This window comes from Colletotrichum orchidophilum (genome assembly GCF_001831195.1).
Source record: "Colletotrichum orchidophilum strain IMI 309357 chromosome Unknown Scaffold_23.1, whole genome shotgun sequence".
NCBI classification, from domain to species: Eukaryota; Fungi; Ascomycota; class Sordariomycetes; order Glomerellales; family Glomerellaceae; genus Colletotrichum; species Colletotrichum orchidophilum.
Window position 1 is genome coordinate 57,702 of NW_019172979.1, and position 16,490 is coordinate 74,191.

Here is a 16,490-nt window from a genome sequence, read left to right on the forward strand (position 1 = left end):
TCAACGGCACGGATCCATCGGCGGGTAATGGCGGCGCGCTCATTTTCTCATGCAAAGACGACAAGCTGAAAGCCACTAATATGAATCAATATCATGCCCATCAACTTCTAAACTGACCAATATGTCCCATTTCTCGATGAAGGATTGATACCGAAGTGGATGTGGAGCTACAACATAGCAAGAATAAAAATGGTAAAAACAAGCCCTTTTGACTGGAATAATCTAACTGAGTACGGGTGGTTTTTCAAAGACGCAAGACAAGCGAGATAATACGGGCTAGAAGGATTCGTTGGAAACATAGGTTGTGGCCGCCTGTTTTTATAGTTGATATCACATATGCATGAATGTGCGTGATGAGGAAAGTCGTGAACCTCTGGTCTTTTTGAAAATAATACTTCATGATCGCCGTCTCATACATGCCACGTCTACAGCCGCTGAGTTTTCCGATTACAAGCTTCATTATCAACCGTTCCGCGGACTTGTGTTCAACATACTGGTTTCATGCTAGGAACTAGTCTGACTATTTTCTCTTCTCCGCACCTGATTTCTGGGACCGTGTTGGCATGTTCGGCACGAATTTCTGCTCTGGTGGGACTCGGCCAGAATCAGCCAAACACCCACCCACAATTCTGAATTCCCAAAACGACCGCAACCACCCGGATCCCCATTTCCCCGATGGATCACATCGTCATGATTAACGAGTAATAATTGCTTAAGCGTTACAGTTGTACTTGAATGCAAGAGCGTTTACTCCACAGTTTGAGTTCCTGATAGGGCTGTCCCTCGGGATGGGGATGCAGGTCTCGATGGTTTTGTTGGTATTTCGATCGACCACGGCGGTCACTTCAGGTTCCAGGTGAATGTCAATATTGTCATCAACACACGCAAGCTCAAGGTTGGTATAAGTCGTATTGGTGGCGTCGTCAGTGATGTTGAAGGGCTTGCGGCAGATGGGGTCGAAGACATAGGTGTTGGCGACGCGGATGGCGGTCCAAGTTGCGGTTCCTCGGATAGCACCTGCAGTATCACAGACTTCGACGAGCTCCTGTGTCGTAGTTGGCGTGAAGGGGCTCCAAGCCACAAATTGGTTGCCGTGGGAGTAGGCGAATGTGCCCAAGTTGATGGTCGGGTAAGCGGCCTCGACTGAGGCGGCAGCCAGAACAGAGGCGGCAGCCAGCGTAGATATCTGCATTGCGATGGCGGAATGGTTTGGGTAAGAGTGAATGTACGGCTCGGAGTCGAGTTTGACTGAGAAAAGTTCAAAGTTGATCTGACATTGAGGTGATCTATACTCCCCTTAAATGAAGGTTGAAGGTGAAATGAAAAGCCCATGTGCCCCTGTAGCTGCATGCCCGAATGAGCCGCCTGTTAGCGTGATCCTTTTAGTGGGCGTGTGCATTTTACCATGCTGTTTTCCTGTGTAGATCTTTCGGACTTCGTGTCCGTTGCATGAGCCCCTGCCATATGCGGGTTATCATACCATAAGTAGGCGAACCCAGGTTCATCTTTCCTCCCGTTTTGACTTGCAAAGCAGGATCTAGTGGAGGGAGAATCGCTTCTCTCCTGAGCAAGTCAACTGTCGGAACGTAGAGACATAGATATTCGTTCGTCATATAATTCAGTCTAAATCAGCATGATGATAGATTTTGTAGCCGACGAACATTTGCGTGTTTCTTTGCTTAATATATGTAGCAAGTGACATCCAGCGGGAGCGCGATACTGCGGGTGCTGCCGCTGGATGCATTGCAACAGGCGGAATACGAACCAAGGAATGGCCTGGAGCCATATTTCGTTGGCGTTTTGTGGGGTTATTATGAATCCTTCTCGTATTGTCTGCATGCTTGTCTGTCCCAAAACAGAAGTATCTCTGACCATGGTCCTACGTCGTTATCATTCGGCGTGGAACTGTGGAAAAAGAAAGGTTTTTAGAAAGTTCTGATCTCATTAAGTGGTGACATGTGTACGGTGTTGACGTAATCGGCGAGAAAAGCATTTCGAGATGAGATTCCCCTCAAAACACCGCAGCACGTTGCTGATCTTGCCAATTCTTTTGGCCTCAATCCGTGTAAAGGAAAATAATCGTGGGCCCCAAAATTCCTAAAGAGGAAAAGCTGCAATGGTGCTGTGCCTAGATCACTTGGCCTCGTCAAATATTTTGAATTTACCTCTGTATGAATTCATCAGGAGTATGTGGTTTCATAATGTCACATATACAGAATGGCAACTACATGTAATAGACGCTACAGGTGTCTCTGAGTCCCAATTTCTCTGTTAATTTCGGAATTTACCCAAAATATCTAAATGTAATGAACAGCTATTCTTCGTTAGGTCAGAAGTTGATGAGTAATATGAGGCATTAGGAGTTCTCACTTACAGTCCGCACCTCAATCGCCCTGAAGTAAACTATAAGTATATTTGATCAGGGCCCAATACCGGTTTGTCGTATATGTATGGCGCTGATTGCTGCCCGCAATTAACGGCGTTACTTTTGCGACACAGTCAAGTACCCGTCTTGGATTCTTGACGTCTGGGTCTATATTAAAGCAGTCAAAAGGCAATCAAATCATGGATACAAGAAAATGATGTCTTTGATCACGGCTGTGTTATGTGCTACCAAAATGTCGGCTGGCTCTGACAACAAGGCCGGTTAATTACTATCTTCAAGAAAACCTAGGTGATATCCAAACACACCATAGCTTCGAGAATCTCTTGGTCATCATGACATTTGATGTCTACAATTCTAGATGCAACGGACCACTCTGGAGCTGTGTCTCGTAGCGGAGCTCACGCACTGAGAGTACTACTCATTCTGAACAACACAAGACGTCCCAGCAACACAAGTGGTGGCATCAGTCCAGCTTGGCCGTAGTTTTGGGCAATAGCAGGTCCGATGGAGTTTCCGGTAGTGGTATTCTGGCAAGAGGCTCTCTTGGTTGAGGTGTGAGAGCTGCAAGTGCTAGGAGTAGGGAAAAGGCAGAGTGCTCAGTGGCCTCTGAAATGAAGGCAGCATCGGCATCGGGGGCGCTGAAGCTGTTGGCATAGACCTGACTGACGTAAGACTGTTTGGACTTCTCATAGGCATTGCCCTCGATAAGAGCAATGGTATCGGTGACCATCTTGAAGGCCTAAACTTGGACGTTCTGGAAGAAGTGGTTGGTAGTCTGGAAGGTATCCTTCTCGCTAAGCTTGCGGAAGCGGCCAGAGATGTTGAAATAGTAGTTTCTGTCGATATTGATATGGTTTCCGTCGCCGAGATGCATTTCAGTCCAGTAGTGGTTGCCGTTGCAGGTAGCAGAGGTAGTGGTGGCTCCGTCGAAGTGGTTGATGCAGAGTGGGGATCTACGAAGTGGGTGACAGTGAAATGACGGCCAATCCTGGAGATCTTGTTGTGGTCGATCCAGAGACTTTCGTTGCGGCTCTGCAAGTCGATAGCATCACCTCTCCAGTCACCACTGGGGTTCAGATTCGTGATCTCGATGCCATTGATGATGACGTTCTTGCCGTTAGTCTTGACACAAAGGCCCTTGCCGTTGAGGATGCCCTTGGCCTTGGAGCCGAGGATACTCTTGTATCTGCCGACAATAATGGTTTGGTGGCAACAAGGTCGTAGCTTACGGTGGTTCTGATGTTGTCGCTGGTTCCATAGGAGGGGCCTCCGGGAAAGAGCTGGCCGATGTAGAATGTGCAGAAAGAACGACTTGGGAGAAGACGGGAGAATTAGGCAGTAGATCAATGGACAAAACAATTCCGATGGCCATTTTCCCGATACAACTTTGCCCTGCGCGATGAGTGGCGTATTTATTAGCCCTTGTTTAGGTCAGCCGAGATTCGCCCTGCTATCTTGGGGCTGCTGGGTTGATCGTGACGTGTGGTCCTGGTAACCCCTTTCGCAAGGGGTAGCAGATGCCAACGGCGTAGCTGAAAGCGATTGCACGTTTCTGAGGCTGACCAACCAGGTTCTCATATCAATTGTCACAGGGTCTGTGGAAGCAAGAGGTGGTGTTTCTTCGGTCAATTCAGCGAGATCACAAATGTGCACGAAGTATATCTAGCTACGATGCCCCCACATCTCATGTGCTTCTTTCCTCGCATTCATTGATGGAGACCCGATATATGTCCTGTCTACATCCTATTTGTTCGCTTGACATCTATTTGAAGACCGTATCGTGACAATGTATCGGTTGCCTTTGAATTAGCTGGTCACGATTGCGAAGCGTCAAAGTTTTTTGCGCCACCTTATTCAGAGGATTGAAGAGAAATATTGCCTGCGATGAGAATTTAGCAGCCGACCGAAACTCTTGATGCTGAATCAACCCCTTTTTTTCTCTAGTATATGCTGCCACAAGATCAGATGAAAACACGGCGCAGTAAACCGGCATCGCCACGAAATATGAACGAAATCGGTTGGACTGAAATACAAATGACTTTGCCTCGCTTTTCTATGTGAGAGATGGTTTGTATGGGGTACTGAATAACGCATAACTCCAGTCCTCATCAAAACTTTCGTTCCTAACTGACATCTCGCTTTTCCTCATCGTGGCACTTCTCTGTCGTCTTCTTTCCAGACATAAATTCGAGCATTCATTTTCTTTAATTTTCTCTTGTTCTTTCACTCTTTCCCCTAGTTTTGTCTTAACATGACCATAGAGTGTCATATAGTTCTCGCCTGTCTTGAATTTCTCAGACAAAAGTTTGACAGTGCAGAACTTTGGTTTTTGACGTGGAGATGAAATGGACGATGCCCGTGGCGGTGGACAAGGCAGCTGACTTAATAGTCACCATTCAAGTACCCCATAGCAAACCTAAAACTATGGCTCATTGTCATTAGCCCTATGAGATGGCGGGGCGTAACTTAGTCATGCCAGAGCGTTGAAACATGGGGCGAGTTTGTTGTACAGTTGATCATTTGTCAAAGAACTCTGAGAGTCGGGATCACCGTAACATGATTTGGCGGCAAGATGCAATGGAAGTAGATGTGACTCAGATTTCGGAAATATTTTTCAGCTACCTGAAACTGCCATTATTAAGTCGACTTCTCCTCCAACGGTTTCTGACCCGAGTATGAGTGATAATAGTGATACGCATGGTGGGAATTGTCCATCAAATCCTTGCGCACTTGTATCAAGAAAATCTCGATCTCCGCTGTGGTCCAACCCAATCCCTTTGTAAACGGCACGTTAGTCACTGCTCCCAAAGCGTCGTAGTTGACAGAAGCACAATAGCTGCCGATGGCCTTCAAACGAGGTTCTTTCGGCCAAGTGCCCACAGGCACCTTCTTGACATCATGAATCTGGTTCAAGAAGCCTGCGGAATCGATGCGGTCGGCAAACTTATTGGCCACATCTATGTCCACCCCGAACTTGTCCAAAGCCTCCTTCAGAAGATCCATCGTCTTCCTCGGAGTGTAGTCCGGGCCGACTGTACCGTCATCGGACGCAAATGCCCACACCATGTCTTGTACCTCAATCCAGCCACCCGGTTTGAGAGCCCTTCTTTTTTTAGCAACGCGGGAAAGTCTTTGAGGTCTTCGGGCACCTACTTGTAAGCCTGTGCAAGCAGTCTGGGCCAATCTTTGAGTGCTGGTGCCATGTTTCTCACATGGATATAATCAATCGAGTCATCCGGGTAAAGCCAATCAGCTTCGACGTCGTCGACTATGAAATGCACGTTTGGTGGCACGTAAATAGGCTGGATGGGGCTCAAGTCAAGACCAGTGATGTCGGCCTCAGGATATTCATCGCCCACTGAGAAGATTGCACTGTCATCAGCACTCTGAAACACTCTAGTCTAATGAACATTGTGAACAATTTTAACACTCACTATCCATAGCCCATATACCAGTCCCAGTACCGATATCGAGGATCTTTTGTGGGTGGTCCAAAGGGGCATTGTGCAAGGCTCCTTCGCACAAGTGGATCAGCATAGCATGCTTCATGTCTTCACGATCCTGTTCGATGTCGTCGTTTGGCAGCATGTAGCGGCCTTCTTTGAACTTGTGGTAGCGACGTCTGTTCTCGAAATTGAAGTCTCGAACGCTTGATGCCATAGACGTGGATGCGTTTGAGCTGTCATCGTTTGTCTCGTGAAACCCGTCATCGTCTGTCGCCTCGTCATCCGCCACTATCGCGGCTGCTGGAGCCGGTGACGAGGAATGACCCCGGTGGCTCTCAGAGCCCGAGTCACTGCGCGGAACTGAAGCGCGATCGGCTATCATTTTGAAGGCGGGTGTGAGAAAACTGGAAAGAGTTAAAGAGAGCAGACATGAACTGTGGGAGGAGAGAGATGTTTTCTCGCAAGCCTACATGTACTGTGAACATAAAAGCGAGAAAGAGGGGAAAGCAACTTTCCAAAGAAAACATGCCACATGCGAAAGCCAAGATGAATGCAGAGGCGTCTTAACCGTTGTCTCCAGTCTTTTTCTCCATCTACTGGACCGGAGGCAGAATTGCTGATATGAATCAAGGGTTGCAGCCAATACCATGCTTCCGTCGAAGCCGCAAACTGCAGAGTTGCATCGCGACAACCAACATAACTGGTCTGTTTGGCAAGGGGTCGGGCTTGGTTTCCTCGTTGGAAGAGGAGACAACAAGCCGAAAAGTTGCGGAGGCCGCTCCATCTCCGCGACGTTTTGTGGGCCATGGCCTTATGTCCTGGTGAGTGGATCTCGCTTCAAACCAACCTCTCGATCAGTGAATTTTCAGAAAAGATAGCATTGCTGTCACGCCAAGCATCATCGTCTTCGCTTCTTAGTCATCTTGTGACAACCAACACGAAATATCAGCTCGTTGCGTCACACAAGGGTAGACACAAGGGAGGCACTAGATAAGCTGACGGTCAACTTCGCTTATCACTACAGCCTGGGTTCCATCGATTGTACTTGCAATCTAATAGCATCTATTGAATTTCACGTACTGTGTGAAAAGTGATTCAAACAGATCACGCAGCAGAGTCGGCCTGAATGATTACCAGGTCTTCACATCGCCGCGCCTAAGTTGCATAGCACCTTGCCTACAGACGACATTTATTGATTTGATGATGCTGATGGTGATGCTGTAAGATGGGAATTTCTTGCTGTGTTGGAGCTCAATGACCATTGGAGGGAAACGCTAGGAGTCTGAGCAGATATCAACAATCTGGAACTCCAGGATGTTTGTAATAAACAGTCACTACGAGTGAAACAGAAAGAGTCTGATTATTGTACGTGTCTTCCTCCTTTTTTTTTTAAAAAAAAAGATTTAAGTGATGCCGAGCATTTAGACTTTATTCAGGCCAGTTTCACTTGGAGACTGAATCTAAATCCAATGAGACTCTTCACAGATAGAGACAAGTGCATATTCAATTGTCCAAACCTTACATGGCTGTGATCGGAGCGATTGCTGTAGTGTATTTGGCTGATAAATCGAAAACCGGAAGATGGGCGAAGAGATTTAAGTCTAACCTTGGGAAACTGTGAATGGATTAAGCACATGTTTTGGTACCTGAATAGTGCTAGTTGCGCAGAGGCTTCGCTTACTTACCGCCTATCCAATCTTGAAGCATCTTCAAACTGTGAAGGTACAGCAACTATCTTCGCTTGAACCTCATTTGTCGATGATCTTAGCAGATTGGAAATGCGGGGCTCCAATTCCCCCGAGACAGGGGGCTTTCGGCCAGCGATCCCGAATTAAATTTGCCCATTGCCATCAATCCCGACTCAGCATCGACACAACCCCAGATAGCGAGCCGCGACAACTCTTCTCCGCCAATTGAGGCGTCAAACAATGACCGAAACTTCTTCTCAATTGCCGCGGCTACCCCCAGAGGTCCTTGGACTCATCTTCGCCCATACGTCGAAGCCGACGGCGCAAACCGCTCGGCTGGGAAGCAAATATCTGTGCGCCACGGCAACGCCCAGATCTTTCCGACATGTTCAACTCAAGTCACCGTTCTGCGACCATTTCAAGCGCGTTGCGGAAGATGCAAGCCTTCGGGGTCATGTTAAAGAGATCACGTGCGATGCTCGCGCGTTCCTTGACTACAGCCCCTTTCCCTTAGACTTCCTCGAAGCTCTGCCGTTCCTCAGATACTTCTCCGAGCTCAAAGTTTTGAACTTGAAGTTTAATGACTACGCAGACGATGGAGACGAGAACGCCGAGCCGCATTACTCCAGAGGCTACCGCTTCTATGACCTCTACACATTTCGGCGCTTTGTCATCATTGTCTCCTTCTACTGCATACAAGGAGGTAGCAAAGATGATAAGGATCTGGTGCAGTTGGCGAAGGAACTTGGAACATCGGACGGTTTTTCCTGGATGGGGAACCTGGAATCCCCGGACATGTCCTGGAGCACCGAGGAAAGGCGGATTAATGGCGCACTCCCCATTATCCATCTCGAGGAGTTAACCATTGCCAATTTGGCCGAGGACATTAATAACCCGGATACGGAGTCTGCTTTACAACACAAGCCCCTCCCGGACTGGCCCATCTTTCAACGAGTGATGGCTCTTCCCACGCTCAAAAGTGTGAAGTTTATGGTAGCCCCCGATGATCCGGATAACTCGTTGTGGGACACAATGGAGAATGAGCCGACCGAGTACAACTATCAATGGCAAGACCTTTTCCTCCGAGAGCTTACAACATGGTTCAGGCCAGAACTTGCCCGCAACCTTACGACGTTGGCTCTGTATTACGATGATATATGGGGTTATCAGCCCAAGTTCGACTTCCGCCTCATCAATCCCGGCAGCGGCCCAGAGTGCGGGCTACCGCACTTGAAGGTCCTCGGTCTAGGCAGATATTGCTTCAGCCATGAATGGCAGCTGGACTGGTTTGCCTCTCTGGGAAGACTGAATTCTGCCGGCGGGATTGAAGAACTCTACCTCGATGAATGCGTGGTAATATCAAAGGCATATTGTACAATTCCACAATGGGAAGTCTGGGACTTGGACCGAGACCGCAGCTATGCCATCGTCACTGTCAAGGATATCGACGGGAACGATGTCGAAGTTTCGAACCGTGGTTATCTGCCAAACACGTGGGATATTGACCTTGTGGACGACACTTGGGCCGAGTTCTATCACTCCAGCATGTCGTGGCATGAACTCCTCGATCACTGGAGCACCAACATGACGGCGTTGAAAATATTCAAAATGGGGACGACAAACTCTCTTGCGTCACTGTCTGGAATCAACCTGGAGGATCACGTGCTGGAAGATCTGGTCATCGAAACTGCTACTATTTGTACGAGCCGGGCTGGCATCATGGACACGGATATCCATGCCAAATTTGATGATGCCGCATTCCGCAAGAAGATTGGGATGATGGAAATGGCCGTGCCATTCTATGTCAACTACTCGCCGAGACCGAACGGAATGCCCAACTGGTTTGCTCGTCCCTGGTTCTTTATACCGGTGGGCAGTGACGAGCACATTGTCATGGACGAGCCTCCAAATGAGACTAGACGAAAGGATATTTTGTCCTTGGAGCAGTTCAAAAAGGGCGTGGAAGTGAGGGCAAAAGGGGGGGGCCCAGGTTCAGATGGAACACCTGGAGCGCGCGAACACTTGATGACAATTTAGATGGCCTCTCGACTGTTGCCGAGCTCTCACCCTAGCAGCAACAGTATCTCTCAAGCCGCGCAGGTCCAAACGCTGCAGCGGCGACCAGTTCATTGGGAGTGGTCACTCGGTGAATCCCGGACGACGAGGAGTACACTTCTCCTACCCTGGCAGGTATAGACAATAGACGTGTTAGATCTCGATTGGTTCTTTACAATGAAACCAGAGCCTCCTTCCAAGTTCTCTTGCATATCTCGCGGATTCGCTGCACTCATCGCGGTGCTGGGATCCACGGAATCAATGGGCCGTGACATTTTGTACCTCTGATTATCGGCAGGGTTTGACTTCCCGGTGCCACAATCAATGCGAGTCGCCGGCTTGCCATTTGGAGAAATGTCCGCGCATGCAGTCGTTCGCTACCGACGTACAGTATGGGACCACAGCCTGTCGTGGATCCTGGCGAAAGAATTCTGAAAAAAGCTCAGACTGAATAATACTTTCTTAGTTAGCTTCTGTCTCACTGGCCAGGACTCGTCAGCAGAATGCAGTGCAGTGCAGTGCAGTGAATTGACCGCACTGGCTTGGGGACGCGCGGGACTACCCGCACGCAGGACGGGACTTGCGGATGTGCCGCAAGTGCTTCGGTCAAGGGCCACGGTCATCGTAGAAGGAATATTGGCGACGAAAAGGGGAGCGCTCAAGCGGCGGTGGAGGAGAAATCAGCGAAAGTTCCTGATGCAGTGGGTAACGACCATGCAACAACGGACGAATGCGGTATGTCTTACATGTGGATATAGCGTGGTTCGACCATAAGGTGACGTAAGGGGTGAGAGAGAGACTCATGCTACGGCGCCAAGACTGCTGAAGTTTGAGGACACGGTGGAGGTCTTTCTGACCGAGGAGGATCTTTAATGACCCAGTTGTCCGGGTCCGATTGACAGGACCAAATTTCGGAATCGAAGTGGCGGTCAGACTGTTCGATTTCGATGTGGAGGTTCGAAGATGTGACGTCGCCATGGAGGAAGTAGACATGTTTGCAGAAATGTGACAAACTTTGGTCGATGAGCCAGTTATCACGAACAAAAAAAAAGTACGCACGTAAATCTTGTTGCCCCATCACACCGTGACTCCGTAATCCAACATGACAGACGTGACAGCAGATTGAGTTTCGAGTCGGCGGCGGGTGTGGCAACGCAGCTTGGGCCAGAAGATGCCAGGCGCACGCAGCCACGCCAGACTAGCCAGACGAAATTGCCGGAACCACCGGGGGCGCCGTTTTGCTTTGTCTTGCAGCATTTGGGACTACGCCGCCGCGCCGCATGGCGGCTGTCTTTGTGCCCCTGAGCCAAAACGAACGCCGGGCCCAGACCGAGTGGTCACCGATATGCAAGGCTTCCTAAAGTTGCCGGATGGGACAGCTCATTTTGTCGATAGCGGTCTTGCTATAGTAGCAGAGATGACATGGACCTGACCTTGAGGCATATCCCAGAGAGTATCCATAAATGCTGGTAACTCCACACGTCTTAACTCTCAAGTACCGGACCCAGAGGCTAGAGGGGGGCACAGATGATATGAGAGTTTCCACATCACATTCCCCAACAGAGCAAAGACGACATCCTCGGTCCATCTAAGACAATGTAATCCAAAAAAAACAACAACCGCACAGCAGACAAGAGCCGATCTCTCTCGCGGGGACCGCCCCGCTGAAGATATTGCCTACCCCGCTCACGTCTCGAGGGTCTGATGACGAGAACAAGGAAAGACCTCGTTTCCGCATGGGACTAGGTGGCGCTACTGCACCCTTGGCAAGGTCTATCCACCACGAGCGAACCTCACAATTGGGTTCACTAGCATGGGTCCATGGAAGGGTCGAGAGGGTCCCTCCGACGGGCTGGTTCGCCCATACGCACGTATGGAACCCGAACCATTAGCTCGGTGTTAGGTCCGGTCCTTTTCCTCTTCCCATGCCTGGTCTCGGAGTAGGGGTTCTCTCTCTCCTGACGGGCTGACGGGAAAACGAGAGACTCGGGAAGGCAAAGCAAGACCAGACGAGACTGGACTGGGCCGCCGACCCAAACTACACTGAACCTGAACCGTTCGCTACCACACCTTGCCTCCCCTTGGGTTCCCCTTCCACCCACCGAGGTTCGCCGTCGTCCCTACACTAAGGTGTACCGCGCTGTCTGTGCGGACGATGCTAGTCCAACGTGTGAGGTAAGCCATAAGACCCGACCGTTTTCCCTCATCGTCTCATGAGCGGATTTGTTTCCCACTCCCTCACAAAATTCCCGCTATTCCTCGTGCCTAATCCTCTCGCTGCCTGCTATCCCTTCGTAGCGGTGGAGGGTGTACCCTCTTCTTGAGAGACGTCCCTTCATGTTTCACAACATCGGAGGACCCTGCAGATAGGGCACGTTGAAAGTTCACGTCCGCGCACGCTAACCAACTATGCCTCTCAAAGTCGCTGTCATCGGTGCTGGGCCCGCAGGTCTGGCGACAGCCAGATATCTGAAATGGGCGCACTTGTTCTTTGCGATTGAACCTATCCAGATCCGGGTCTTTGAGGCCGAGGATGACATTGGAGGGACGTTCAAGTATCGAGTGTACGAGGATGCTGAAGTAAGTTTGCCACTATTAAACTCAACCTGCTCTCAATCACTTCTATCCTATCTCTTCATCGGAGGAAAGGTCTGTTAAAGCTGACCGGATGGCCATTGGCCACAGCTCGTCTCGTCCAAATACCTGACCGCCTTCTCCGATCACCGCCTGCCCCGAGATGCCGCTGATTATGTCACCCCGGCTGTCTATGTGCAGTACCTCAACGAATATTGTGATCGCTTCGAGCTTCGTCCTCACATTGAGTGCTCATCCAAAGTCACTCGCACCCAACGCGTAGATGGCGGAGGGCACATTGTCACCGTAACTCGCAAGGATGGCACAAACTTCGACTACGCCTGCGATGCCGTTGCCGTCTGCTCCGGGCTCAATCTCGAACCTCGCATTCCTCCTATTCCAGGGCTTGAGAGAGTTCCAAAAGTGCTCCACTCATCGCAATTCAAGACCAGAGATCAACTCCGAGACATCAAGAGCGACAAGCCCACCGTTGTCATCGTTGGCACAGGGGAGACTGGCCAGGATCTCGGTCAGCTCGCGGCGACGACAGAAACTGTCAAGCACGTTGTCATGTGCCATAGAGATGGGTTTGTCGTCGCGCCCAAGGTAAGAGGATGAGCGTCCGAAAAGCTGGGTTGTGTAAGCAGATATTAACTCGTCATAGACCGCACCAACACCAATCATGTTTGGTTTCTGGGGCAGAAATAGCAAAGTAAACGATAAGCCCGTCGATTGTTCTATCGCTAGTCTCTTCGACACTGCCTACGTTCCCCCGAAGTTGCAGTCAAGCCAACTGCTATGGGATTTCTACAACCAACAGATCGATGTAACCTTCTCGCTCATTGGTGGAACGCTTGTTGGCTGGGACCAACACGTCGGCGGAATGCGTCGGGAGAGGATGCACATTGATCACTGTATGCGGCCATCTACTTCAATACATGTTACTTGCAGGACCCGACTAACCGAACATCGCAGTCTTCCCGGCCAAGTCCACCCGTGCTGTGCCTTACATCTCCGCGCCTTGGCGTCCGCCTATTTCGGTCATGGAGAGGATTCGCCGATTCTTCTTCTACATCAAAGAGCTCGACGTCGACACCAAGGGTCGGTACATTGATGTTGCTCCCTGGCCCGAGTACGTTGATGAGGATGGCGTGTTGCACTTCCGCGAGACTGGCAGGCCAGAGTCGGAGAAGATGAAGCAAATGGTTGTGAAACCCGATATTATACTATTTGCAACTGGCTATACCCGTCGCTTCCCATTCCTTGACGAGAGTTATGGCACGCCCGACACGGCCGATGTGCGAGCCATCTATCACAGCAACGACGTATCAGTGGGTTTCCTTGGCTTTGTGCGGCCTAATTTGGGTAAGTCTACTGTCTCTCAGTCTCAGGAGCAACTCTTCTCCAAAACTCCTCACTAACAAAGCTTCCCAGGTGCAATCCCTACACTCGCCGAGATGCAAACCCAATTCTGGATCCTTCAACTTCTCCGATCAAAGTACCCCAACGTACCTGGCCTAGCACCGTCACCGACAGGCCTTCCATTGGACCCGAACGCCCTCCCCGGCTACGATATCGACTGGAAGCTCCACCCCCGATGCGGCCGAGACCCGTGGGCCGAAAAGCGCGGCGTCGACCACGAGAGCTACGTCTACCAGCTGGCCCTCGACATCGGCTCGGCACCGCGCTTCAGCTACGTCTTCTCCAAAGGCTTCAAAGCCTTCTATACCTGGGCCATGGGCAGCAACTTCAATGCAAAGTTCCGCCTGGTGGGCCCTTGGAAGAATGAGGAGGAGTCGTTGCGCATCATGCGCGGCGAACTGTTCGATATCGTCAAGCGGTCCGGCGGGATTATGTACATGACTGCCAATTCCCTGATACCCTTTTTCATGTTCGGTACGATGAGCATGGCTATTCATACGTGGGAGTGGACCAAGAGCCTGTTCCGCCCGTGGACGCGGAAAGGGGGCCAGATTCGTCTTCCCGAGTGTTGATAACGACGTAACGACCATTTTCCTTGTTTTTAGATGTTCGACTACAGAAGACCAGCGATACGAAACACTTTTTTATTTCAGACAGGAAGATAACTATTAGTCGTAATTAGGTACTTACTTAGTATACAATCAACAACAAATCCGCAAGACTTTGCCAGCAGATGCAAGCACCATATATGTTACATGCAAAATCGTACACCAATCACCCCAACTGTCTACTACCATACACATAACACAGATCTATCGCCTTAAAAGCCAATTGTCATACGATGTCGACGGGTATCGCGTTTTAGCCTGCTTCTCGGGTGATTTTGAACTAGATGGGAGGTTGGCCAACTTTTGGATAATCCTGGCATCCAGATTGGGATCGGGGCCTCTGTAGTTGTACACGGACGCGTTGAACTCTGGGATCAGTCGAGGTCTACAGGCGAAGAGCATCCTGTAAAGCTGGTTGTCTTGCCACTTCCCAAAGGCTGTCGACAACGCCAGGTCAAAGTACCGCCCAAAAGGCACAAATTGCAGGATGCGATGGTACACGTCGCCATCGCCAGTGTTTTGCCCTTTCAAAATACGGGCTTTGAGTCCATCTAGCTCGCGATAAAGGTTGCCTTTCGGTATGACGAATCCCGAGGGGTCATGGGCATCAATGCACTCCAGCATCCATTTGAAAACAAGGTCAGCGAGGACCTCATTCGGCTTAATCGTCTTGCTTGTCCACGCCCACGGCGGAAGAACGCTCTCAAGTCGCTGCGGGAGCACGCCCCTGACAATCTTGAAGCTCTGTCGAGTGAGATCGTAGTGTGTGCCCGGGAACCAACGCTCGGTGATCCCGTACGACGGCCCATACTCCGTGTCGCGGGAGATCAGACACGGCTGGAAAGCGTAGAGGCGATCGTGGAGCGATACTGCGTGGTAGACTTCGGACACGACGCTCGAGACGTGCTGGTCGTAGAATTTGGGCCAGTCGAGGCCGACGGCGCCCGCGAATTGTGGGATGCCGCGGTCGCCCACCGTGTCGAAGATTCCCATGAAGCGAATCGGCGGTTCGATGACGTCCCCGTCCCCGATCAAAGCCCAGCTGTACCTCCTTCTAAAGGTTCGCGATTGTTCCGTCTTTGGCGCGTTGGCTTCTGACGGGCATCGGTAGATGCGGTAGACCTCCTGGCAGAGTTGGTGTGTTTTGTCCACGTCAACATCCCCCTCTAGCCCGTATACTGGCTTCACGATACCGCAGTTGTTGATCATGCCTGCAACGGAGCGGACGATGAATGATCCTTTTGAAACGCCAAACATCCAGATTTCTGTTTCCTGTGGGGTGTAGCCGTGAACGAGGTACTCGTAAGTGTCTATGCATTGCTGCTCGATGTCTTGGACGTTGAGGCCGTGGATAACATGACTTGAAGAACTTGGTCAGCAAATCTCGAAGAAGTTCATACCGGGAGGGCATTTTACTCCATGAAGGTGCTCCCTAATGGCACGCTGTTGACATAGTGCGCTTTTCCTAAAGGGTGGATGTGCGCGAAATCGTCGTCTTTTGGCAGTCCGTATTCTCCCCAGACCAGATTTGCCAGTCGGTGGATGTTGGATTCTGAACCCGCTTCTCGTCCAGTCCACACACCGTCTGATAGCACGATCAGAGGGTTCTTTGGCGGGCCTCGGTATGACATGATGCTGTAATCTTGTAGTAGCCTCAAGGCAGGTCGTGTCGGAAGAGTCAGTGGCAAGGTGTTAAAGGAAAGAGTTTTAAAAAGTCGCCATTAGGCAGGCTCAGCGATATTTTTTTCAATACGTAGGCGAACTTCATGGAATGTGGTTTTGGGTTTGGGCTTAGGCAATGCTACAACAGGTGACTAGATGGTGTTTTGCATTCCACAGTGGTGAACTCTCGAGACCAGCACATGGAGAGTCGCGTCTGACTGTTGACTAAAGCAGATATCGCACCAAGATAACTTTAGCAGAGTTTGATGCCTTGAATATTGATCTTCATTTTCATTGAGAGGTAAAGTTTCTGGTTTTTTTTACGACTGCTAGACACTCAGATTTGCACCTTAGCTCATATTGAGTTGCTAAAGCTACTGACTTGAGAAACCAAATCTGAGCATCCACTATAATTGCGCAAAGTTTGCGCATTCAATTCACATGCAGACTCGATTCTGGTTGCAAAGCTAATTGTGAGAAGACTGTTGTTTTCTTACTGCTCTAGTTGTCTTGCGTTTCTCGCCGTCAGTCAGACAACGCCAAACCGAAAACTCGGGGTCCAGACCAGAGAGAAATCCCCAGGGGTCTTCCGGGCTAATTGGACATGTCTCAGTTTCCGTGCTCTGGTATGCAAGTCACTTAATTGCAA

The 16,490-nt window shown here is 50.1% G+C and overlaps 6 protein-coding genes across 6 annotated transcripts; 2 read left to right on the top strand and 4 right to left on the bottom strand.

The window, feature by feature from the left end:
* Positions 1-712: 712 nt before the first annotated feature.
* CORC01_03709 (uncharacterized protein) lies at positions 713-1,192 on the bottom strand (the record flags this gene model as incomplete). Its single annotated transcript, XM_022615358.1, has 1 exon — positions 713-1,192. One exon carries the CDS (start codon positions 1,190-1,192, stop codon positions 713-715), a length of 480 nt encoding a protein of 159 aa, XP_022478023.1.
* Positions 1,193-2,849: 1,657 nt separating this feature from the next.
* CORC01_03710 (pectin lyase) lies at positions 2,850-3,758 on the bottom strand (the record flags this gene model as incomplete). The annotated part of the gene is made up of 3 exons (XM_022615359.1): positions 2,850-3,125; positions 3,344-3,572; positions 3,616-3,758. 3 exons carry the CDS (start codon positions 3,756-3,758, stop codon positions 2,850-2,852), a joined length of 648 nt encoding a protein of 215 aa, XP_022478024.1.
* Positions 3,759-5,023: 1,265 nt separating this feature from the next.
* Positions 5,024-6,214, bottom strand: CORC01_03711 (TAM domain methyltransferase; the record flags this gene model as incomplete). The annotated part of the gene is made up of 3 exons (XM_022615360.1): positions 5,024-5,489; positions 5,540-5,744; positions 5,821-6,214. The coding sequence occupies 3 exons, from the start codon at positions 6,212-6,214 to the stop codon at positions 5,024-5,026; spliced, it is 1,065 nt and encodes a 354-aa protein (XP_022478025.1).
* Positions 6,215-7,760: 1,546 nt separating this feature from the next.
* CORC01_03712 (uncharacterized protein) lies at positions 7,761-9,557 on the top strand (the record flags this gene model as incomplete). The annotated part of the gene is made up of 1 exon (XM_022615361.1): positions 7,761-9,557. The coding sequence occupies one exon, from the start codon at positions 7,761-7,763 to the stop codon at positions 9,555-9,557; it is 1,797 nt and encodes a 598-aa protein (XP_022478026.1).
* Positions 9,558-11,984: 2,427 nt separating this feature from the next.
* On the top strand, positions 11,985-14,143 carry CORC01_03713 (dimethylaniline monooxygenase; the record flags this gene model as incomplete). Its single annotated transcript, XM_022615362.1, has 5 exons — positions 11,985-12,155; positions 12,261-12,755; positions 12,814-13,063; positions 13,125-13,514; positions 13,584-14,143. 5 exons carry the CDS (start codon positions 11,985-11,987, stop codon positions 14,141-14,143), a joined length of 1,866 nt encoding a protein of 621 aa, XP_022478027.1.
* A 240-nt stretch (positions 14,144-14,383) lies between these two features.
* CORC01_03714 (uncharacterized protein) lies at positions 14,384-15,810 on the bottom strand (the record flags this gene model as incomplete). The annotated part of the gene is made up of 2 exons (XM_022615363.1): positions 14,384-15,539; positions 15,596-15,810. The coding sequence occupies 2 exons, from the start codon at positions 15,808-15,810 to the stop codon at positions 14,384-14,386; spliced, it is 1,371 nt and encodes a 456-aa protein (XP_022478028.1).
* Positions 15,811-16,490: the final 680 nt, after the last annotated feature.